The following is a 24,651-nucleotide window of genomic DNA, read 5'->3' on the forward strand; positions in this document are numbered from 1 at the left end:
TATGTCATCGAGGCGCTGTATTTTTATTTGTTTGTTTGGTTTTTAGTATTTTTCTCTCTGCTTCAATTTGGAAATGTTATGTACTCTTGCTCTGCCTTCAAGTTAACAATTTTTTTCTTTGGTGTTTAATACACTGTTAATTTCTTCCAATTAATACTTAATTTCATATATTTTGTGTTGCTATGTAAATAATGTTTATTGTGTCATTTTTTTCTACCTGCCATTTGTTTCTTCATTATATTTATTTTTTGTAAAGATTCAACATAATTATAGCCAACTGTATTTAATTTTTTCTCTTATTTCCATTTTTTTTTCATTTCTAGTTCTCTTTCTATTGACTGTTTTTCCACTAGTTATAGTTCAGAGATTTCTGTTTCTTTAAATGTTTAGTCATTTTTAAAATTGGATATTGGACATTATGTTGTTAAGTGTTATAGATTTTGTTTTGTTCCTTTAAAGAGTGTTGGATTTTTTTTTTAAACAGGCTCCTGTATCACCTGCAAATTATTTTGGTCCATTAAACCTTGTTATTAAGCTTTAAAGGATAGGCCAAAAAGAGTCTTTATTCTGGCTTTTATCCAGCCATACAACTAAGGCATTAGCCCTTTGGAATCTCCAGTCTCTGGTGATTATATTCTTGTTGATCAAAGATCAATGTCTCTTTACCTTGTTTGAGCTCTAGAAATTGTCTATCTTACAAATGCCCAGTTGTTTGCTTTTTCTTCAGATTTATGCGATTTTTTGCCTATGCAAGTACAGCCTAGTACTCAGCAACGACAAGAAAACACACGTAGATTTCTGTAGCTTTTTGTCTGTATGAGTTCCTTCTCTTTAAAACCTGCACCACTACTTCCATCCCCTCGGTCTACCTGAATTCCAATCTCTCTTTCCTCGACAATGCAAGACCACTGGGCTCTAGTTTCCACCTCTCTGAGCTTGGTGTCTGAAAATTGCATGAGATAGAAAGCCATGAATATTAATTGTGGGGGTCACTGTGTTTACTTGTCTTCCATTAGAGATCAAAGTTTTGTGCTTCTTACTGTCCAGTGTCTGAAAGGTTTTTTTTTTTTTTTTTTTAATAAGTTTTGCTCATTCTTTAGTGGTTTATGGCAAGAAGGTAAGTCTGGCCATTGTTCCTAAATATAATAGTGATCTGAATGCCAGAGTTATCTTTTAAAATGTAATATTTAAAAATATGTAGTATTTAGAAATGTAATGCTTTAAAATATTCTAATACTTTTTAACTTACATTATTCTAACACTTCCTCAATTTATAATCCAAATTCTTTACATGGAATACAAGGCCTTCTAGGCTATAACTTCCCTTTATAGCTCCAGAGTCACTTCTACCTACTCCTATGAAATTACCATTCTGGCATAACCAAATGTTCAGAAATCTTCCTTTAAGTTATGACAGTGCAATTATGACAGCATAACACCCTATATTTACCCCAAATGTAGTAGTTATCATACTTTATTGAAATTGAAATATACTTTTGTTTCCCAATAAACTTTGAAAGGGAAACAATTTTATTCACTGGTCAGAGATCTTGTCACAATTAATATCCATTGAATGAATGTATAAATGGAAGAAAATAAGGTAGGTAGGAAGGCAGGAAGAAAAGAAATAATTGATTTTGAGCTGATTTAAAAATTTCCCTTCAGTGCTCTCTGCTGGATTATTACAAACATGTAACCAAAAAAAATCAAAAGCTTGAAGTTTTTCTTACTACTTTTATTTGCTTTTGAAACCTGTTAGAATCATTTCAGTAGATGACTTCCATAATTTCATGTACCCACCCTCTTATTGCTCCATAAACTCCATTATTTCTGTGCTCTAACAACACTTCTCAGACTTACATTACTTGATAGATTTGTGGTATAGTGTCATGAAATTTTTTTTCCTTCAAAATGAATGTCTTCATTAAATTTATTTTTCTGAACTTCATTTGTATTATTCAGAGAGATTAATAACCTCAGCAATTTATAAATTACACCACGTGTCTTTCTTTACCTATTGCCTTTGAAAAATATTATAATTAAGTTAAAATTTGTATATGCAAGTAGAACTGCAAAATCTAAGGAAAACTGATAGAAAACTGTGCAGAATAATGGCTTCCAAAGATGACCATGCCCTGGTCTTTGGAATATATGACCATGTTACTTGGTAAAAGACACTTTGCAGATGTGATTAAGGTTAGGAGCTAGAGATGAGGAAATTACTTTAGATTAGGCAGGTGGGCTCAGTTTAATCACATGAATCCTTAAAAGTGAAAGAAGAAAACAGTAGAGTGGTCAGAGAGTTGAGACTGGAGTAGAGGCAGTAGAGATTCAAAGTGGGAGAAAGACTTGACCCAACATTTGCTGGTTTGGAAAATGGAGAAAGGGGAATATGAGTCAGGGAATGCTTGTAGCCTCTAAAAGCTGGAAATGGCCATAAGCTAACAGCCACCAAGAAAATGAAGACTTCACTGTTGCGACAGCAGGAAACTTAATTCTCCCTACAACCTGAAAAACAAAGAAACAGATCTCCAGAAAAGAATCCTGAACCTCTGACACACTGATTTTAATCCAGTAAGACACTGTGTTGGTTTTATACTGTTGCTATAACCAATTGCCACAAACTTAGTGGCTAAAAAGAGCAAAAATTTATTATCTTTCAATTCTGTAGGCCAGAAGCTCAGCACTGGTCTCATCAGACTCAAAGCAAGGTGTTGATAGGCTGTGTCCCTTTTTGGAGATTATAAAGAATAGTTAATTGTATTTGTCAGCTGAGGGACATTTTAGTTTCCAGAGGCCACAGCTTTTCTTGGCTCATGCTCTGCTTCCTCCATATTCAAAATCAACAATGATTGGTAGAGCCTTTATCATTTTTCATCTCTTTGACTCACTCTTCTATCTACCTCTTCTACTTTTAAGAATTCATGCAATTAGTATTGTCCCTCCCAGAACTCTCCTTATCTCAAGGTCCTTAACATTATTCACATCTGCAATGTTCCTATTGCCATATAAGCTAATCACTTTGGTGAATAGGATGTGAATAACTTTGGGGGGCCCATTATTCTGGTTACCATAGGCTTCTGCTGGATTTCTGGCCTAAAGAACTATAAGGAAATACATTTGCATGGTTTTAAGTCAGTAAAGTTGTGGTAATTTGTTACGGCAGCAATAAAATACTAATACAAGCACCAATAGAATTTTTCAGATATTAAATTGGCATGTGGTTAATTTACTGGTTTTAAGCAGTAAATTTGTGGTAATTTGTTATGGCAGCCATAGACAACTGATATAAGTACAAATAGCATCTTTCAGAGATTAAATTAACATTTATATAGTGCTGTATAGTTCTAAGAATGATACATGTTTTAATTTAGTTTAGTGAGCTAAGTAACCATTCACAAATGAGAGAATTAATGTAGCCTTTCAGTCGTATACAAATCAGGCATGTAGGTTTTTAAGTTAGTTCTGGGTTTCATATGTGTCACTGGGTTCTTTAGCAAGATATTTAATCTCTTTAACTATCATAATCTTATTCTATATAATGGAATTTACCTCATAAGTTTAACTGTAGAATTTAAGAGAGCATATGGTTCCTTACACATAATAATAAAAATTTAAAAAGGTAAATATTTTTATTTATGACATGATCAATCATTGGCTAAAAAAAAAAAAGAGTAATCTACCTTCTCTAACGAAATGCCAAACTTTCTGAATTTTCTATTATGTTGTTGTATTAGTTCGCTTTCACACTGCTGATAAAGACATACCTGAGACTGAGAAGAAAAAGAGGTTTAATTGGACATACAGTTCCACATGGCTGAGGATGCCTCAGAAAAATGGTGGGAGGCGAAATGGTGGCAGGAAGAGAAAAAAAAGGAGGAAGCAAAAGCAGAAACCCCTGATAAGCCCATCAGATCTCATGAGACTTATTCACTATTATGAGACTAGCATAGGAAAGACCAGCCCCCATGATTTAATTACCCCCTAGGTCCCTCCCACAGCAAGTGAGAATTCTGGGAGATACAATTCAAGTGGAGATTCGGGTTGGGGCACAGCCATACCATATTATTCTGCCCCTGACCCCTCCAAATCTCATGTCTTCACATCAGTACCTGATGTAGTATATTAATGTTCCTCATACTTTAATTTATATTTAATACCATCCTTACTCTTTATAATTTAAGTTATATTTTAAAAATTCTTGGAAGTGAAGTGTTTTTTTAATATATATTTCAATGGGTTTTACAGACACATTTAAGCCTAGAGTATCTTCATTACAATAGTGAAAATAAGACTAAAAGAGCCACCTACCACTTCAGAAGTTTTACATTCCCCTTCTGTACAACTAGGATTAGATAGATAAATGGAAATACGACTTAATCATATATATTCTAAACACTGAAGGTTTCAATTAACAAACTCATAGTTACCTGGGGGGCAGACCATGCCACAGTTAATAAAGGCCCAGATCTAGAAGTACATGGGGGAACATTGGGGGAAAATTATTGGGATGGACTTTAGACTTGGAGGGCCATAACTAAAATTTATTTTGTTTGTTTCATTAAAATGGAACATTCTTACTAGTTCTCCAACTTCTATATCATTACAGTGGTTTTGACAAGATAGAAAGGGGAAGATAAAAATAATACCGACTTTTGAAAACAAGCAATTTAATAGAAGCATTGCTTCATTCCACAATTCCCTTTGATACGCACTGGAATGTGATTTTTTTCAAGGCCTGTGCAAGGAGGGAGAAGGGTCTCCTCTCTTGAAATTCACAAAGGCTTATTCTACCTTTGCCACACTTCTGATAATTAGGATCCTGCTCAATGACTCAATGCTTTCAAATAAACAAAAATTCCATTATTAAAGGAAGGAGCCTTTATTTCTCAAATCTCATTCATTTGGGGGTAGTCTTCTGTTATTACATCTTTATATTTCTGTTATGCTGCTATTTTTTGTCACATAGAATGTTTTCCCATGAATATTTAAAAATAAAGATAATTTATTTTGCTTTTATGAAATCTTAACCCTTAGAGAGTCATAATGATTTTTTCCAAGATTTATTGTGTGAGTTATATATAGCATGTACACTGTACCTTTCTTGGCAACATTAGTAATTTTCGAAACCGAAATATAGCAATGGTTAAATATATCTCTATACTTTTTTCAAGACATCTGACCTGAATCCTTGAATAAGGGTAGGAGATTTCCCCCAAAATAAAAGTAACATTGAGTTAGGTTAAGTGTCAAATTCCTAGCTCACACGGTAGAAAAGTCAATATGTACCAAGTCATATTAGTGAATTTCATCTACACTGCTCAGAGGTTGTTGAACTCAATTACAGAAATGTGCAGAGTCTATTTGATGTGTGAAGAGGTTAGGAGACCACAATCAATTAAAAAGAACACATGTATATCCTGTTCTGGGGAAATAGTTGTTATAATATACCTCGTTCTGCTTCTGCTTTTTCTCTGAGTTTTCCTCTGAACATAGAAGAACAAAAGGTTTAATAATTCCCCAGTTTCATTTGGAATTGTTTTGTCAGCAATATCTTGTAGGAAGTCATGAAATTGTTGTTTTACTTGAATGAAGCCTCAGGCGGCTACAATTAAACATGCTGTATTCTTTTTTATAGCAAAACCATTTGAAAATGGACAATATTTGGACATTTATGGAATTACAAGGGACCAGGCTGGGGAATATGAATGCAGTGCGGAAAATGATGTGTCATTCCCAGATGTGAGGAAAGTAAAAGTTGTTGTGAACTGTAAGTGTCATCACCTTTTATCAAGATAAGTTCTGAGAAAAGATAAAACACCTTGAAAAATTCTGATTGAAATTTGTGCTGCTGTTTGTAAGAGGTTGTTTATTGGTAAAAATCACCTACTAACACTGAAGACGTGTAGATGTTGAAATGTTGGTTAAATTGGTTAATGTAACAACAATTGTCCCAAGTAAACCCACAATAATTCAGTTCGTTGTACAGAGTGACATGTGTTTAATACTCTCCTAGTCCCTGGCATTCTGAACTGTGGTGTCCTTACTTCAAAAGCACTGTATCCATATGCTGGTGTTTTCCTCATGAGCTTTACCTGAAGTGCACTAACACTAAATTTAAGTGTGTAACTCCCAATCAAACCTGATGAAAATGAAGTATACTGCTCTGTACTCAAAGAAAAGAGCTAAAGTGTGATGCTTCTGTTAGTTGGGTGACTTATTTCTATTTTGTTTGGGAAAAAGAAAGTGAAGAAAGAATTTTTCTATAAACATTGTTGTTAAGAAGTTAGAATATAAATTGGATACCTGCAGAACCATCAATGCTAGTATGTTACACACTTTTCCTCAATGTTCCCACCACACTGATATAAGATGATTTTCCAGTAACATCCTATTATATATCTTATGATCTCAACGGTAATTACTACAATCGTTTTTACTTTTCAAAAATCTCCCCTAAGTCTTTATCTAAAAAATGTTCATACTGTTTAACTTCTTCAAATAAAATACCTTTGGGATAATTGTATTTTACCCAAAGTATTTACAAACTATAGTTTTCATTTTTAAAATTCTACTTACTTGTCTTTCTATATATGGTCCTTGCTAATAATGTGCACGTGGTATTATGCCACAGATCAGAAGAAGTTGTTCCAAATATATCCAGAAATGTTAAAGCTAATCAGCAGTTGTTTCATATTAATATGAGTCTTTCAGTCTCATGGGCCAAAAAATAACTTTCAAAACACTCCTAACAGTTGAGCTGTACACCAGAGCAAATCACTGTCATCAACTAACATTTGTCAGTGACTAATCTATATACTTAGGGTTGAACTGTCTCTATTATACTGCACAAATGTGCACGATACCAAGTCAGGAGGCAGTTTTTGGAGCAGGATTTCTCATGGAGTGTTCTGCAAACAAATTGTAGCAAAATCGCCAAAGAAACTCATTAAAAATGGAAAACTCCTGGGACCCACATCAGCCATGCTGAATCAGAATCCTTGGGGTGGGGAGTGTATGGCCTGGAAACCTGAATTTTAAGAGGTTCCCACTGATTCTCAGGACTCTTATTGCAGAGGGCTACTGCTCATCCCTCTGGAACGCTCTGAAATAAGAGGTAACAAACAAGTAAAAATTCCTGATCATTTATCACCAGCCATGCTTTTCTGAATATGTGTATACTGATTTTATTGTTGGAGGGTTGAGGGCTTGGGAAGTGGAGGGGAGGGAAGAGAGACATATATCTACTAAGGAAATAATATTTTTAGCAGTGAGCACTAAGAAATGAAAAAGCAGAGTAAAATCTGTCAAATAAATAAGGCACCCAGCCCAGCCATCCTCTTGAACTCCAAGACCCAATAGGTCTTTAAAATGATGTCTCTGATAGGGATGAAATTGAAAACCCAGCTGCTGTACAGATTTGCATGGGACCTATACTCCATATACAAGCCACAATTGTTTTTGAATTAACACTTTTTATTCCTCCGACTTTAGTTTGTTGCCACTTATTTAATCGGATTCTCTTTTCCCTAGTCAAGCAGGAAATTTAGACCAAGAAAGTCAATTTAAGGAGGCAGAAACTTGAGTAGGGAACTAAATAGATGGAAGAGAGTCTATCCATAATGCAAAAGAACAGAAACTGGGGAAAAAAGATACCAGGAACGCTGAAGAGTCTACAGCAGTTTCAGGGATGCAGCGGACAAAGAGAAAAGGCAGTGTATTACTCATAGCAATAGAAGTAGTCAGAGTATTGTCATTTTCTTGCATCAGTTCCTTAAGACCCAGTTACTACAAGGTGATAAGATGAGGGCTGGGTGACAACCGTACACAGTGGGTTTATGTCATAGTTGAAGCACCCTGAGCTTTAGAAAACTCTTTTTTAAAAAAATATATAATGGCAGCAAACAAACCTGCCCTTTGCCATAGAGAGAGAAATTATCTTTATTAAACTGGATTGTAAACAAATCCACCCTTTACTCCACAGGGAGAACTACTTCTGTCTTCCAAGACTGAAAAAATAGGAACAAAAGCTGTCAGTGTCTCTGCTTACAAAATGTGCAGAAATGGCAAAGACCCATGCAGAATTCTCTTCTAACACAAGATGGGAGCTGGAACATTTTAGGTAGAGCCTGAAGACATTCTATCAGGCAAACAAAGGTGTTTTAGTGGCTTTATCAGGGTGTCAGACACTCTAGAATAGGTAGAGAATAAGATTTTGTTAATCACTTTAACTTAAGAGAGAAAACAGTAGGAAAAAGGGCTAAAAGTTTAAAACAGTAGGGAAGTGCTTTTTAAATCATGACAGAGGCTACCTTTTTTAAGAATAAATTTCAGGTAGATAAGTACAGTAATAAGTCGACATATTGCTGCAGACATAATATTAACTTGTCTCATATTAAGAAAATAGACCCAACAGGATTTTCAAATGATTTTAAACAATCAGTTTTGCCATTTGCTTCTCTCTGAATCATACCTTTCATAATTCACCCTTTTCCAAATGTTCCATGAAAAACTGTTTAATACTGGTTTTGTTTACTACTAATTGTGTTTAATACTGATGCCACACATATATAAGTGATATCTCAGGTGTGAAGGAGATGTGATTGTCAGTATGTCTGAAAATGTTTCTCGTTATGAAAGGTTTGCAAAGTGTTAATTTTGTGAACTTGGCCCTTTGAAGTCAAAAACTGAGAGCTACTTCTAGATTTTGCTGAGCTGATTTCCCAGAGGAAATTAGCCAAAGCCTACGGAACAAAATTTAGTTTGTCAAAGCCCAAAATTGAGCACAGTGGTCTGTGTTACCAGCATGGAACTGCACATCCCCTGATAACCTGAAGATTCCCTAAAGATAGTATCATGCCAGGTTCAAGACGGCCCTTCCTTTCATCTCTATTAATCAATATTGATTGTGCACATAGAATTACAGTAGCTTCATGAGTTACAATTTGAAGAGAAACTTTGTCCCTTTCCCCAACTGGGGTTCAAGATGAAATATAATACATTTTCATAAGCTCTGGTAGATTCAGTTATGCGGTAAGTCAATTTGAGAAGATTTAGGTTCCCTGAAATTTAGAAATGCTTAATGTTTTATTATTTGTCTAATACATCTGCCACGTTCACTATATATAGAAAATATACATATACAATAACTAACATCATACCTGTCACTGTGGATTTCTATTCAATTTAATTACGTAGCAGTTTGTTGAGGTAATTGATATAATTGACTATATAATTGATTATACAGATAGAGCTAGTTGGTTGGTTGGATAAATCAGTTCATTTTGAGTTATTCACAGAAAGCCTTACTATAGATAGAAATTTGTAAGCATTAATGCAATGGGTTATTTCTAAGTAGCGGGATCTTAGGTGTTTATTCTCCATGTCTTTATTCGTAACTTTTTCCTTATGTGTTTGTGTATGCGTGTATTTCTCGTCCACTTTTTAAAAAAATAAAATAATGAAAAGGGGTCATGAAAATTATCATAATTAAACCTGTGACACACACACACACACACACACACACACACACACACATACACACGAGAAAAAAATTGAGACATTTGATTAGCTAAGCCAAAGGGAACTAGTGGATTTAGACTTGGACGGATTCCCCACTTTATTTGCATTCATGTTCTGTTCTTAGCAGAAGCCTTGTGGACACTAGGTTCATAGTTGTTATTGTAAATTACAAAATGAAAGAATGAATGAGTCTCAGAAAGCCCATGGATTCAAGTGAATTGAAAAACAAAACAAATCCACACTTTAGATTCTTGCAACTGTATCATATGTAATAGTATCACTTTTTCTACATTTTGGTCAAACAAATTTTTACATAAACTGAAAAAAAAAAAAGAAAAACAAAACAAAAAAACAGGACACAGGAAAAATCTGGTTAGAAAAGGGAAGATCACAGTGAAAATCAAAAAGCTGATTTATTAGAAGTCAAATATAGAATTTGAAAAATTTAGAAAGTGTGATGAATCCAGTAATATAGATTTGTGTAAGAAAGTAGAATCCCAGGGATAAGAAATCAGCAAGGAATGGAAGACCTACCCGTTTAATATGAAGGTTACTAATAATAGTAAAATGAATGGGGTTCCCCAATCTTGTGACAGAGGCCATCTTTTCTCCACTCCATTTGTATGTATTCTTCCAGTTAAGAGTGCCAGTTTTGGAAATGTGAGCCTTATGGTCAGATATAATTTACTGTAAGTATTAACAGATAACTTACGGTTCCATAATTTACTGGGCGTTTGAAACCTTGGGTGAGGTACTTTACTTCTCTGACTCTCAGTTTTCACTTCTGTAAATTCAGGACAATAATACCTTATATATATATATATATTTGTAAATTTATAAATGTTATAAATATATATATATATATATATATGTGAATGTAAGTGAACTGACTCCAGAATGTCAGCTCTATGTGGAAAAGGATTTTGCTGTCCTTTGTACACTGATGTACTGATGGGCTCCTGTTACTTAGAATAGTACCTAGTCCATAAAAAGGCATCCAAAGATAATTGTTGAATAAATAAAGAGTTAAACAGTTTAGAGTCCTCCAGGTGAATCATTCTACTAGGCAAAATAGAGGAAAGATATTAGATTTGCCTCACAATTATTTTTTTTTCTCCCAAGAAAATTAGTAGATGGTGTCTTGACTAATATACTTCTAATACTATTTTTTTCCCCAAATACCCAGGTGGATTCAATAAAGATAACCTGAAATTTGCATACTGTTTTTACTCAGAAGCAGCACTAATTCCATTTTTTATAGATAAGAAAATTGAGATGCAGAGATATTAAAACATTTAATAATTGCCCTGATTTTGAAGAACAAAACAGATGTGACTAAAGAGAGCTGCTAATTGGAAAAAAACAAAGGGCCAACCAGACTAAGGTGAAAAGAGCTGTAGACATTATTTCAATTTTTACTCATGAAAGTCAGATCTAAATATTGACCATTTTATTTGGTATCAGAAATTATTTTGTACACATGTTTTCAGTAAAATAGAATTGATTAATTCTATTTTGGGTGTCATTTTTGGGGGCACTGTGAAGTAAGTTTTTTATCCAATAAGTTACAGGCACATATTCGTGCATTATTTTGCATCTGCTACATATTCATTTATGCAAATATTCATGTTATCTTCCACTATAACTAGCTCCAAACATGTGGAATTGAATGTTCCAATTAGTATAACTTAGTACAATTATATGGAAGCTTGAAATGAGAAGCCACTGGGGAGTAAGAGGAGGAGGCTTCTAGGGAAATGACCAGTTTTTTAAAGCTATTCCTGAAGTTTTCTCCAAAACCTTGGGCAATTTAGGCAATATGTCAAACTTAAGACTAGAAGAAATTGCAGATCACAAATGGCCATCACTTTGAATAAGGGAAAATCTCGGTATTCAAAGTCTGAGTAGGGCAAAGGCACTGTCATGGGACTAGAAGAAAACAGAGTTATTTCAATTCATAGGCATCACCTTAGTGTTTTATTTCTGGATCCATTTTATGCCCCTAACTTTTCATTTACTTCATCTTTCATATCTGCTTATAATTTAGGATACTCTTCTGTATTTTATGTTTCTTTTTAAGCTAATTAACACTTATTTGGAACAACTCAGGAGATAAAAAGGCATATAGTTGTCTTTTAAATAAAGTATTAGTTTCTATAACATCTCTAATGATGATACACTTTGGTACATCTACATTTATATATTCACTTAGTTATTTACTTACTGCTTACTATAAGAGAATCAAGGTGCTACAGCCTGGGCTACTGTTTTTCAAAACCCATTATCCAGGAAAGGAGAAAAATAAAAGAAACCCATAGTTTTAATACAGTGTGACAAGTGCTTTGATAAACCAATCGTAAGATGCTATGCAAGGATATAAGATACACACCAAACTCAGCCGTGGGGTTTCATTGAAAGCTTCTAATAGGCCTTAGCCCTGATGGAGTTTAAAGGATTAAGTTGAACTCGACAGATTTCTAAAATTAAAAAAAAAAAAAAAGGAAAGAAAGATCTTCCAGACAGAAGAAACATCATTTGCTTAGTTTCATAAGAGTTATGGGACAGAATGTTGTTTGTTTAGTCAGGGTACAATGGGCTGGGTCAGACCGAGACACAAAACAGAAAAGAAGGTTAAGCATTGTGCAGTGAAGCAGGACTGATGAGGTGAGAGGTAGTGAATTCCCATAGGTATACTTAGATCCAGTGTTTCATAATGAAAAAAGAATAAACTTGAGATGCTAGAACTGCTCAGAGGTTATCTGAATATTAAACAAATGAATTTAAATACTTTTATTGTTTACATTCACAAAGAATACTTGGAAGATTTCTGTTCTTTTCATGGCAAGAGTAAGAGAAGAGATTAAAACGATAATACTGAGAACAATGCCAACTAAAAGAGATGTGAGGAGCTAAGAAATATGAAGGAAACTTCCCAAAAGTACTGAACATTAAATATTAGAAACATCAATAATTACCCCAAAAATACTTAAGTAAAATACTTCTTAACACAACAAAATTGAAAAAAAACTAAGAATTAAACCTTTTTTATTCACTTTGGGACTTTCATGGTGTAAAAAGTTAACATTTAATTCTATGATTTCTATAATCCCTCAGTTGAAGTAAAACTGTTATTAAACATGCCGTTAAAGAACACATGAATTTTTCTATTGAGGGAGACATAATTAGACCTTTGTTTTAAATGTTAGACATACAGTTCAATTAATGACTAGTGTGCCAAGACTATTTTTACTTAGTGAGTCTGATATCCAGTTTAACTTAAGTGTATTCTCCCATACATTTATCTTTGTTAAGAGGACTTAGTGTTAAGGGTCTATGAGTGATCTTTTGCCTTTTGTTCATGGAACATCAACATGCTTCTGTAGTAATGAAATATGCATATTTTTATCATTTCTCCTTTTCCTAAAAGTGAAAAATAAAACAATTTCTTTCCTTTACTACAAGAGCAAAATGTTTTGCTAGATGGGAGCCTGTGTTTATTTTGTTTGTAGTTCTTTTTAGGTTGGCAATCATCACTTCAAAAAATATACATGAAGTAATAGGAATAATAGAGTTTGACTATGAGCTAGCAGTAAGAAAGCAATTTCTAACAGGGTGAAATACTTTGGGTTGAAAATGACTCCACGCCAAACTGAAGAAAAGTGATAAAGTCAAAGTCAGGAAAGAACCAACAGTGGCAAATCTCAATCTCTCTCTCTCTCTCTCTCCATATGTGTGTGTGTGTGTGTGTGTGTTATGTAACTTATATGTGTGCATTTGTGATGCTGTATTCCTCTAGATTCATGTTCTAATAAGCAACCAAAGGACCAAACCCTGAAAATCATTGCAGGGTGCCTTCTGCTAAATATACTCTTCAAAATGATCTGGAAGTTTCAAACATTACTTTAGTCAGTACAAACATATAGTTTATAACCTGTATTTATCTAAATCCAGCTTTTTCCAGCGTGTTTCCTCAGTGCTTCCAGAAAAAAAGTGTTGCTTCGGTATATGAAGCAAGATAATTTATGGATTGAATTCTTGTAAACTAATATGTGAGAGCCATTTATAGAATGAACAACACTGAGTTAATCCCTTTGGGTCTTTGCCATATCATCATTATTAAACTTCAGAGGAATTGCCAAATATGCTTATGTCTGACAATGCACATGTTTGTGTGTTTTGTGTATGTGTATATGTGTGTGAAGGGAGAGAAGTGGAATGATTAGGGGCAGAGTATGGTAGAAATAGTATAAATAATAGCAATATGTACAAGAATTACGGCAGATAAATTTGGAACAAAAGCATCCAAATTGTGGGGAAACATCCTTGGTACATTGAAGCTTGCTAGCTTGTCGTCACTCATTTCTTTCTTATTTATCTATTCACTCTATCTGTTAAATGATAAATGTTAAAATAATGTTAAATATCTGTTAATGATATTTAATGTTATTTTATTTACATTTATTTAATGTTAATTTATTTACATTACATTTATTATATTACATTTATTTAATGTTAATTTATTTGTGACTGCCATATTATTCGTTTCCTCTCCTCTCATTTCTACTCAGATGTATAGTGATACTAAACCGACTTTTGAAAGACATCTATATAATGAAGATTAATGATGAATTTTATTCAGTCACTTTGGAAACATTTTAAATATTTGGATTGCCAGATAATCACTCACCAAATATACTGAATTATTCAGTCTATATTTACCTATAAATCAATGGGCATAACTGCTTTTTCAAAATTTACTAGGTGATAAAATTTTGGGTTTAGGTATTACAGGATAATGAAAATAAACAGAAGAGAAATTCAGAAGATCGGAATTCTGTTTTTACTTCAGTTACTTAACTAATTATACAACTTTGGGCAAAAGACTTAAATCTAGGTCTCAATCTCCCCATTTAGAAAGTGAGGGAATCACTCTCTGGTACCACCTACTCCTGACATTCTGATGTTTTTCTGATAGTTATTTAAGTTTTATAGAGACTGCATGAATTCACCTCCTAACAGGCAGGGAGCAAAGGTTTAAAGCCACTGTTTGGTTTCAGTCAAATGATTCTGGATAATCTCACACTTTTGCTTTGTGAATTCTTTGAGAAATTAATAAGGATGATAATTTTGTTCTATTACGCATTGTTGGCAAATCTGGGCAAACTTTTCATCCTTTAAAATGTAATTCATGTTAAGAATAAGTACAGTAATAAAGACGTAAATTTCAGAGAACCTTAAAGGAGAAATTCTGTTTATGCAATGGAGTGTGACAGAGGGTGCCAAAAATGGGATTTGGAATCAGACGTGAGTTTTAATCTTAGCTCAGTCACTTATAAACTATGGGATACTGGGGAAATTAGCTAATTTCTCAGAAGCTCAGCTTTCCTATATAAAAAAACTGGAGACAATTATAAGCACCTTAAAGATTGGTTGTGAGCTTTGTCATAATACATTTAAAACAACAAGAATCACTGCTGCAAGGCCAATGATTTTGTATATCAATAGTATTAGAAAGTAGCATTTTATTTACATGTCAACCTTCCTCTGTAGCCTGTGAACTCTTTAAAAAGGGAAACTCTTGGGAGGCCAAGGAAGGTGGATCACCTGAGGTTAGGAGTTCGAGAGCAGCCTGGCCAACATGGTGAAACTCCGTCTCTACTAAAGACAAAAGTTAGTTGGGCATGGTGGCGAGCACCTGTAATCCCAGCTACTTGGGAGGCTGAGGCAGGAGAAACCTGAAGCTGGGAGGGAGAGGTTGCAGTGAGCCAAGAATGCACCATTGCACTCCAGCTCGGGGCGACAGAGCAAGACTGTCTCAAAAAAAAAAAAAAAGATATAGATAGATAGATGATAGATAGATAGATAGGTAGATAGATAGGTAGATGGATGAGAAAAGGGAAACTCCTCCAGTTCACCTTAGTTTTCCAGGGAATGTAACACAGTGGCTACGAAGTCAGGCTCTGTAGCTGGCTTTAAATCCAACCTGGGTCACTTATGACCATGCAGACTTGGTCAAGTCATTAAGCTTTGTGTATGCCAGTTTCTTCAACTATAAAGTGAGAGCATGAGGATTAACTGAGCTAAGATATGAGACAGCTTAGTGCATATTATTATTCCCAGTACCCAGCACAGTGACTGGTAATAAATGTATGTTGATAGAATAAATAAATGAATATAAAATATGCACACCTAGAATTCTACAGTTGAAAAATGTTCATAAAATTGCCAAATTTCTTCATCTTATAGATGTATATATTTGAATTTAGGTATCTTTGGAAATTAATTCATGGAATTCATGGAAGGGCTAAGAATGAAACCTTAAAATGCTAATTCTAGGTCTGAGGCTGCTTTCACTATACTAGCCTGCTTTCACGTAAATTGAAAAAGGAACCTAATTATTCTCAACAAACTGTGTAAACTAGGGAGACTTTTAGAAAGATAGTAAACTCTGTAGGATGAGAAGAGAGGATCACTGTGTATGAAAAGAAAGTATTTCAATAACCAGAATGTGCACAGGTGCTAGCTGTCAGAATGGCTGACACTGAAATAAAGTGCAGAACCACGAAAGTTAGGATTCCCCGTGAATAGAGAAAAGAATCACAATAAATAATCCTTTAGAACGATGCTGCACTCAGAATAGGTTTGTTCACATACTGTCTGAAATAAGAGCTTTTGTTTAAGAGTGAACATAATGAAATCCCAGCATCATGCAGTCAGCCTGCTTGCTGCTACACAGAAAAGCTAACAGCAGTGCAAAAAACAAACAAATAAAAACAAAACAATGGGCATTAAACAGTTATGGATTTCATAGGTAAAATGAAAGATAACAAAATTTTATTTAGAGCACTGTGGGTGTGTACCATGCTTATCAGATTCACTACTCTACTCTTAATGCCTTGAGAACCACATATGTTCAGTCTACCAAGAACTTAAAAGCAGTTTGATGGCAATTATAAAGACAAAATATCTTAAGCCTCCTCCCCAGTTGTTTAAAGGTTTAGGTTAGCAATTTAGATAAAACATATAAATTTTTAAGTAATATGAGACATAGTAGCCTAATGCGTATTAATTTTTCTGCAATAAATCATACTTTGGCCTAGTCTAAACAAATAAGTGTTCTGTGTCCTAGAACAGATGTTGAGAGTATTCTCCTCATTTAGTATAACCAGCTAGTGTACATTTACGTAATTAGGATGGAGGGAAGTATATCAGTAATTAGCAGAAGTTCAGAAATGCTACATTTGTTAATGCTGTTTCATCTTTGTGAGCATATTGGGTTTGCAAACCCTTCTGTTTTTCCCTGTAGATGTCAAAAGGACTTTGAAGCTCCATGTAATTCACTTGAGGATGCAGTTTCTCATGAATTGTTCTGTACTGAGAACAGCTGACGATCTGTGGATTCTTTAGGAGTCAAGTTGTGTAATTCTGACTAATAGTTCAGTATCTTTTCTAGATTATTCAGTGGGGTAAAGGTAATTTATCAAATACCGTTTTCATCTTCTTCCTGCGCCTACTACTTGGACTGCATTGTCTGGCCTGGTTTGGGGTCAGCTTTGGCCCTGTGACTGAGTTCTAGTGCAAGAAATGTAGGCAGAAGTGACATGGGCCACTTCCAGGCAAGGCCTATAAAACTTCCCACGCATGCTCTGCTATGCTTATTTTCCTTTCTAGTTAATGGGAATACTAACCCATTCGCTTTCAGGATGACCTTGAAAGCTACATGTTGAAGATAACAAAGCTGACATCGTGTGAGCCCCTGAATGATTCTGTGCAGCAGCATATCCCTACCCCTACCCCATTTCACTCCCCACCTTTCACGGAACTAAATTATTATGGGCTTTTAGGTGAGTGGGAACCAAACTTTTTTTGTTGCCTCATTGTATGTTTGAGTCCATTTGTTCCCAAAGTTCAGCCTCCTCTGACTACTACAGTCAAGAATATAGGCCCAAATATACTGAATCCAATAAAAAAATTTTGCATCACATCTTACTTCAAAATTTTTGCCTGAAAGCAGTGGTAAAAAGCTTCCTGAGAAGAGTAGAGAGATAATGGATTTTTCTTTCCTCCTATATGAAGCATAGCCTACCAAATTTCTGTTTGCAAATTTTGTGAGTCATAGTAAAAAAAAAAAAAAAAAAAAGTCTATGAGTCTCATGCTTTTGAGGCTACCTATGATTTTGCTCAGAAACACAAGTGGATTTAAAATAGCATCTGGCCATTCACCTCTGACATAAACTTTTCTGACAATAGTTTTTGAAACCAGCTAAGCTCAGTTGCGATGCCAAAAAATTGGTATAAACAAGATTTCATAAGTTTCTTCAAAAAAGTATTTAATTCACGTTTATATAATATAAATGTAGAAACTGAATACCAATGATCTGGATATGAAATCCAAGATTATGCTTTTTTAAACACCAGTAATTGACAGATTTAGGTGAAAAGAAGAATGGAGAGAAAAATAAATTTGGTGTGGGGAGGAAGGGGGAAGTGGAGCACACACATGGAGAGGCAATGAAAGCACACTCTATGTTATCTTTCAGTTGCTAAAGAGAAGTAACCTCGGCCCGGGGTGGCTCATGCCTGTAATCCCAGCACTTTGGGAAGCCAATGCGGGCAGAGCACGAGGTCAGGAGTTCAAGAGCAGCCTGGCCAATATGGTGAAACCACGTCTCTACTAAAAATACAAAATTAGCCAGGTGTGGTGGTGCATGCCTGTAATCCCAGCTACTGGGAAGGCTGAGGCAGGAGAATCGCTTGAACCCGAGAGGCGGAGTTTGCAGTGAGCCAGGATCACGCCATTGCACTCCAGCCTGGGCAAAAAGAGTGAAACTCCGTCTCAAAAAAAAAAAAAAAAAAAAGTAACCTCAGTTAATTATTGAATTTGATAATCCAAGAAACATAAATAATATCACTAAATGCTAAAAGTAAACCCTATTATAAATGAATGCAGGAAACATAAACAGAAGTCTTTTTACTTGTAGCCAAATGGGAAGAGAAATCCATGAAGTATAAAAATTGAAACACGCACAAAAAAAAAAAGTAAATGAAAACATCAATAATGTAACAGAGTAACATGATTAATTGAACAGTAAAGGGAAAAATTACTGGGTTTGTGCTTTAATACATTGGTATTTATTATATACCAATATAATAAACAATGATATATTGCTTGTGTAAGACAAACCTAAAGCAAGATGAAGAAAAAATACCTTAAAGAATTACTAAAGATGTATTGAAGCAATTCAAAATAAATGAAAACAGATTAAAATATATTTTTTAAATAGTGAAGTTTGAGAGAACACAGTACAAAGCCTAGTAATCTTCCCTCATGAGTTTATAACCAACTGAAAGATAGAAGCAGGAATATGACAAATTGAAAGCCACCCATATTACTGGGAGAATGGAGGGGAATCAATGTAGGTACCTCCTGAGAAGGATGGTTCTAAACAAGGAAAGCACCAAGCAGCATTCCTAATTTCCTCTTCCAATTTAACATTCTGATACTTCATCTTCCTCTCATTGGAACAGCAACACAGGGCAGGGAGATTATTCTCAAAAGAGACTCTACATACAGCATTATGAGGTCAAGGAAACTGAAGTTTCTTCCCTAACAATCCGTACCAGTAACCATTTATAGATGAAATAATATAGAATGTGCACTCATGCACACACACATACACACACGCACACAAAAATAAATACATTCTGCTTCTGCACAGCAAAAGAAACTACCATCAGAATGAACAGGCAACCTACAGAATGGGAGAAAATTTTTGCAACCTACTCATCTGACAAAGGGCTAATATCCAGAATCTACAATGAACTCAAATTTACAAGAAAAAACAAACAACCCCATCAAAAAGTGGGTGAAGGACACGAACAGACACTCCTGAAAAGAAGACATTTATGCAGCCAAAAAAACACATGAAAAAATGCTCATCATCACTGGCCATCAGAGAAATGCAAATCAAAACCACAGTGGGATACCATCTCACACCAGTTAGAATGGCCATCATTAAAAAGTCAGGAAACAACAGGTGCTGGAGAGGATGTGGAGAAATAGGAACACTTTTACACTGTTGGTGGGACTGTAAACTAGTTCAACCATTGTGGAAGTCAGTGTGGCGATTCCTCAGGGATCTAGAACTAGAAATACCATTTGACCCAGCCATCCCATTACTGGGTATGTACCCAAAGGACTATAAATCATGCTGCTATAAAGACACATGCACACATATGTTTACTGCGGCACTATTCACAATAGCAAAGACGTGGAACCAACCCAAATGTCCAACAACGATAGACTGGATTAAGAAAATGTGGCACATATACACCATGGAATACTCTGCAGCCATAAAAAATGATGAGTTCATGTCCTTTGTAGGGACATGGATGAAGCTGGAAACCATCATTCTCAGTAAACTATCACAAGGACAAAAAACCAAACACCGCATGTTCTCACTCATAGGTGGGAATTGAACAATGAGAACTCATGGACACAGGAAGGGGAACATCACACTCTGGGGACTGTTCTGGGGTGGGGGAGGAGGGAGGGACAGCATTAGGAGATATACCTAATGCTAAATGACGAGTTAATGGGTGCAGGAAATCAACATGGCACATGGATACATATGTAACAAACCTGCACATTGTGCACATGTACCCTAAAACTTAAAGTATAATAATAATAAAAAAGTAATAAAAAAGATACACACAAATATACATCGTACTGAATTTGAAACAAACCAAAGAAAAAGCAATGTCAAAACACCTTAAAATAAAAAAAGATCACCTGTAAAACAACAGCAAATGCACTGACTGTTGATTTCTCAGCAGCAACAATGAATTCCAGAAGACAGAATCATAGTAATACTCTTAGGGTCTTAGGATAAAACAACTGTCATTTTATTTTTATATAGAAAAATATAAAAAGATCTTTATTTTTTATTTTTTGAGAGACAGAGTCTCGCTGTCACCCAGGCTGGAGTGCAGTGGTGCGATCTCGGCTCACTGCAAGCTCCGTCTCCCGGGTTCACGCCATTCTCCTGCCTCAGCCTCCCGAGTAGCTGGGACTACAGGTGCCCGCCACCACGCCCCGCTAATTTTTTGTATTTTTAGTAGAGACGGGGTTTCACCGTGTTAGCCAGGATAGTCTCGATCTCCTGACCTCGTGATCCACCCGCCTCAGCCTCCCAAAATGCTAGGATTACAAGCATGAGCCACCGCACCCAGCCAAAAAGATCTTTAAACAAAAAACAAATGAGAGTTTGTCACAAAATGACTTTCACCATTTGACATAAATGTTTGCATTGAACACCAAAATCTTATTTTCTTATTGTTATAAAAAGAATAGAAACTTGTATTTTTTTACCCCCTTGAAGTTGATTATGTTATTGGATAAATAAATGTTAATGACACACATCACTTTTAAATGAAAACACTTAAATGCTGATTCCTAAAAATCCACCTTTCTTGTTCACAGACTTGATAATCATAGATGTGTATGTTAATATGCAAGTGCTTTTAAATTAGTCTGAAGTGCTGTGCCAACACGTGGAAAACTTGTGCAAGGGAGAGTCACCTGGACCCACAGCCTAATTTACAGGAATGTAAATTTTTGTTATATTGAAACTTAGAAATTGTGGGAATGTTTCTTACTGCAGCATTGGCTGCCCTATACTGACATATATTATGACACTCTTAAAACATAAACTTCTGGCAGAAGGAAGCCATATGGAAATCTGTTATAAGGAAAAGATATTAGGCAAATATAATATATTGGCAAATAAATGAGTAAACCTTAATAAATATTAATTATATATTTTAAAATGTCTAATCTGTGGGATGAAGCAGGCTAGAGCTGAAGTGTTAAGACAACAACATTGAAGACGGAAGGAGAGCAATGGTGTTAAAAAATAGTAAAACAGGCTTGTATCATTAGGAAAAATGGTAAACCCATTGACTAGCTTAAGTCAAAAATTAAAACAAATGAACATACAGTGGAAAAGGAGAAATCTAAAAGCTACTTTTAATATTAAAAATAGAAAAATGAGATTGGACAAACTTCTGAAGATATTAGTCTAATGTTTATTTATGGCACCCTGTGAAGGTAGAAAATTAGAAATTAAATAAAGACAGATTCTATGTGCTGTAGAGGTTAAGCAGATATGAAGAGGTTGTCCTTAATAACAGTCAATAAATTGGGAAATTGAAATGGAATGGAAAAATTGCTAAAAATAATTTCTTTAACAGTCTCAAAAAGAAATAAAAAATCGGAATGATCCTGTGTAACTAAAGATGTGGAATCATTGATTAAAATATCTTTCCAAAAATATGATTTAAAGCTCAGATGTTCTCATACGACAGTTCTGTCTAATGTTAATGGAATGGATTGTTAAAATTTACACAAACTCTTCAAGAAAAATTTTAAAAAAGAAATAAAAAGAACACTCAATTTTAAGAGGCTGTAATAATTTGATAACTAAAATTATTTCAGATTAGAAGGAATTAATATTACAGACCAAATTCATTAAAAAATTGATTCAAAAATTCTAAACAAGATATTAGCATACTGATTCCAGCAATGTATAAAAATATCATGTTGATTTTAACTTAGAGTACAATGTTGAGTTACATTACAGATTAAAGGAGAAAAACCATAGGTCATTGCATAGATTCAAGAAAAAAATTAATAAAACAACATATTTATCATAAAAACTCTTAGTAAACTATGAAGAGAAGAGGACTTAACCTGATGAGTGGCATATAAAAATATCCACATTAAACATCTTAATATCGAAAAATTATTTGCTTTCTCTTTCAGATTAGGGAAAAGACTTGAACATCAGCATCTCAAACTGAACTTTTCAATAGAGGCTCTTACCATTGTAGTAAAAAGGAGAATAAATAAAAAGTGTAAGAACTGAAAAAGCAAGATAAAAAACTGCCAAATTGCCTCCAAGTGTGGATGATTTCTGTTCTGTATTGTGGATGATATCATGTTCTGTATTGTAAAACCAAAAAAATTATTTCAATTAATAAGAGTTTAGCAGTGATGCTGAATAAACCAGCAACAATCAGAAATTATAATTTTTACATTTACTTTACAATGGCAAATATGTGTAAAATTTTATTTTTTTTTTATTATACTTCAGGTGCACAATGTGCAGGTTTGTTACATATCTATACATGTGCCATGTTGTTTTGCTGCACCCATTAACTCGTCATTTAGCATTAGGTATATCTCCTAATGCTGTCCCTCCCCCCTCCCCCCAACCCACAACAGTCCCCGGAGTGTGGTGGTGTTCCCCTTCCTGTGTCCATGAGGTCTCATTGTTCAGTTCCCACCTATGAGTGAGAACATGCAGTGTTTGGTTTTTTGCCCTTGCGATAGTTTACTGAGAATGATGTTTTCCAGTTTCATCCATGTCCCTACAAAGGACATGAATTCATCATTTTTTATGGCTGCAGAGTATTCCATGGTGTATATGTGCCACCTTTTCTTAATCCAGTCTATTGTTGTTGGACATTTGGGTTGGTTCCAAGTCTTTGCTATTGTGAATAGTGCCACAACAAACATACGTGTGCATGTGTCTTTAAAGCAGCATGATTTATAGTTCTTTGGGTATATACCCAGTAATGGGATGGCTGGGTCAAATGGTATTTCTAGTTCTAGATCCCTGAGGAATCGCCACACTGACTTCCACAATGGTTGAACTAGTTTACAGTCCCACCAACAGTGTAAAAGTGTTCCTATTTCTCCACATCCTCTCCAGCACCTGTTGTTTCCTGACTTTTTAATGATGGCCATTCTAACTGGTGTGAGATGGTATCTCATTGTGGTTTTGATTTGCATTTCTCTGATGGCCAGTGATGATGAGCATTTCTTCATGTGTTTTTTGGCTGCATAAATGTCTTCTTTTCAGAAGTGTCTGTTCATGTCCTTCGCCCACTTTTTGATGGGGTTGTTTGTTTTTTTCTTGTAAATTTGTTTGAGTTCATTGTAGATTCTGGATATTAGCCCTTTGTCAGATGAGTAGGTTGCAAAAATTTTCTCCCATTCTGTAGGTTGCCTGTTCACTCTAATGGTAGTTTCTTTTGCTGTGCAGAAGCTCTTGAGTTTAATTAGATCCCATTTGTCAATTTTGGCTTTTGTGGCCATTGCTTTTGGTGTTTTAGACATGAAGTCCTTGCCCACGCCTATGTCCTGAATGGTATTGCCTAGGCTTTCTTCTAGGGTTTTTATGGTTTTAGGTCTAACATTTAAGTCTTTAATCCATCTTGAATTAATTTGTGTATAAGGTGTAAGGAAGGGATCCAGTTTCAGCTTTCTACATATGGCTAGCCAGTTTTCCCAGCACCATTTATTAAATAGGGAATCCTTTTCCCATTGCTTGTTTTTGTCAGGTTTGTCAAAGATCAGATAGTTGTAGATACACGGCATTATTTCTGAGGGCTCTGTTCTGTTCCATTGATCTATGTCTCTGTTGTGGTACCAGTACCATGCTGTTTTGGTTACTGTAGCCTTGTAGCATAGTTTGAAGTCAGGTAGCATGATGCCTCCAGCTTTGTTCTTTTGGCTTAGGATTGACTTGGCAATGCGGGCTCTTTTTTGGTTCCATATGAACTTTCAAGTAGTTTTTTCCAATTCTGTGAAGAAAGTCATTGGTAGCTTGATGGGGATGGCATTGAATCTATAAATTACCTTGGGCAGTATGGCCATTTTCACGATATTGATTTTTCCAACACATGAGCATGGAATGTTCTTCCATTTGTTGTATCCTCTTTTATTTCATTGAGCAGTGGTTTGTAGTTCTCCTTGAAGAGGTCCTTCACATCCCTTGTAAGTTGGCTTCCTAGGTATTTTATTCTCTTTGAAGCAATTGTGAATGGGAGTTCACTCATGATTTGGCTCTCTGTTTGTCTGTGATTGGTGTACAAGAATGCTTGTGATTTTTGTACATTGATTTTGTATCCTGAGATATTGCTGAAGTTGCTAATCAGGTTAACGAGATTTTGGGCTGAGACAATGGGGTTTTCTAGATGTACAATCATGTCATCTGCAAACAGGGACAATTTGACTTCCTCTTTTCCTAATTGAATACCCTTTATTTCCTTCTCCTGCCTGAT

At 35.0% G+C, this 24,651-nt stretch overlaps 1 protein-coding gene across 2 annotated transcripts in view; it reads left to right on the forward strand.

The window, feature by feature from the left end:
- NEGR1 (neuronal growth regulator 1) overlaps window positions 1-24,651 on the forward strand; it is a 904,143-nt gene that overhangs the window by 589,004 nt on the left and 290,488 nt on the right. For both annotated transcript variants that reach the window (XM_003260198.3, XM_030823138.1), the window contains exon 4: window positions 5,639-5,770. In XM_003260198.3, coding sequence (XP_003260246.1) covers window positions 5,639-5,770 — 132 coding nt within the window. The remainder of the gene's footprint in view (window positions 1-5,638; window positions 5,771-24,651) is intronic.

This window comes from Nomascus leucogenys, chromosome 12 (genome assembly GCF_006542625.1).
Source record: "Nomascus leucogenys isolate Asia chromosome 12, Asia_NLE_v1, whole genome shotgun sequence".
Taxonomy (NCBI): domain Eukaryota; kingdom Metazoa; phylum Chordata; class Mammalia; order Primates; family Hylobatidae; genus Nomascus; species Nomascus leucogenys.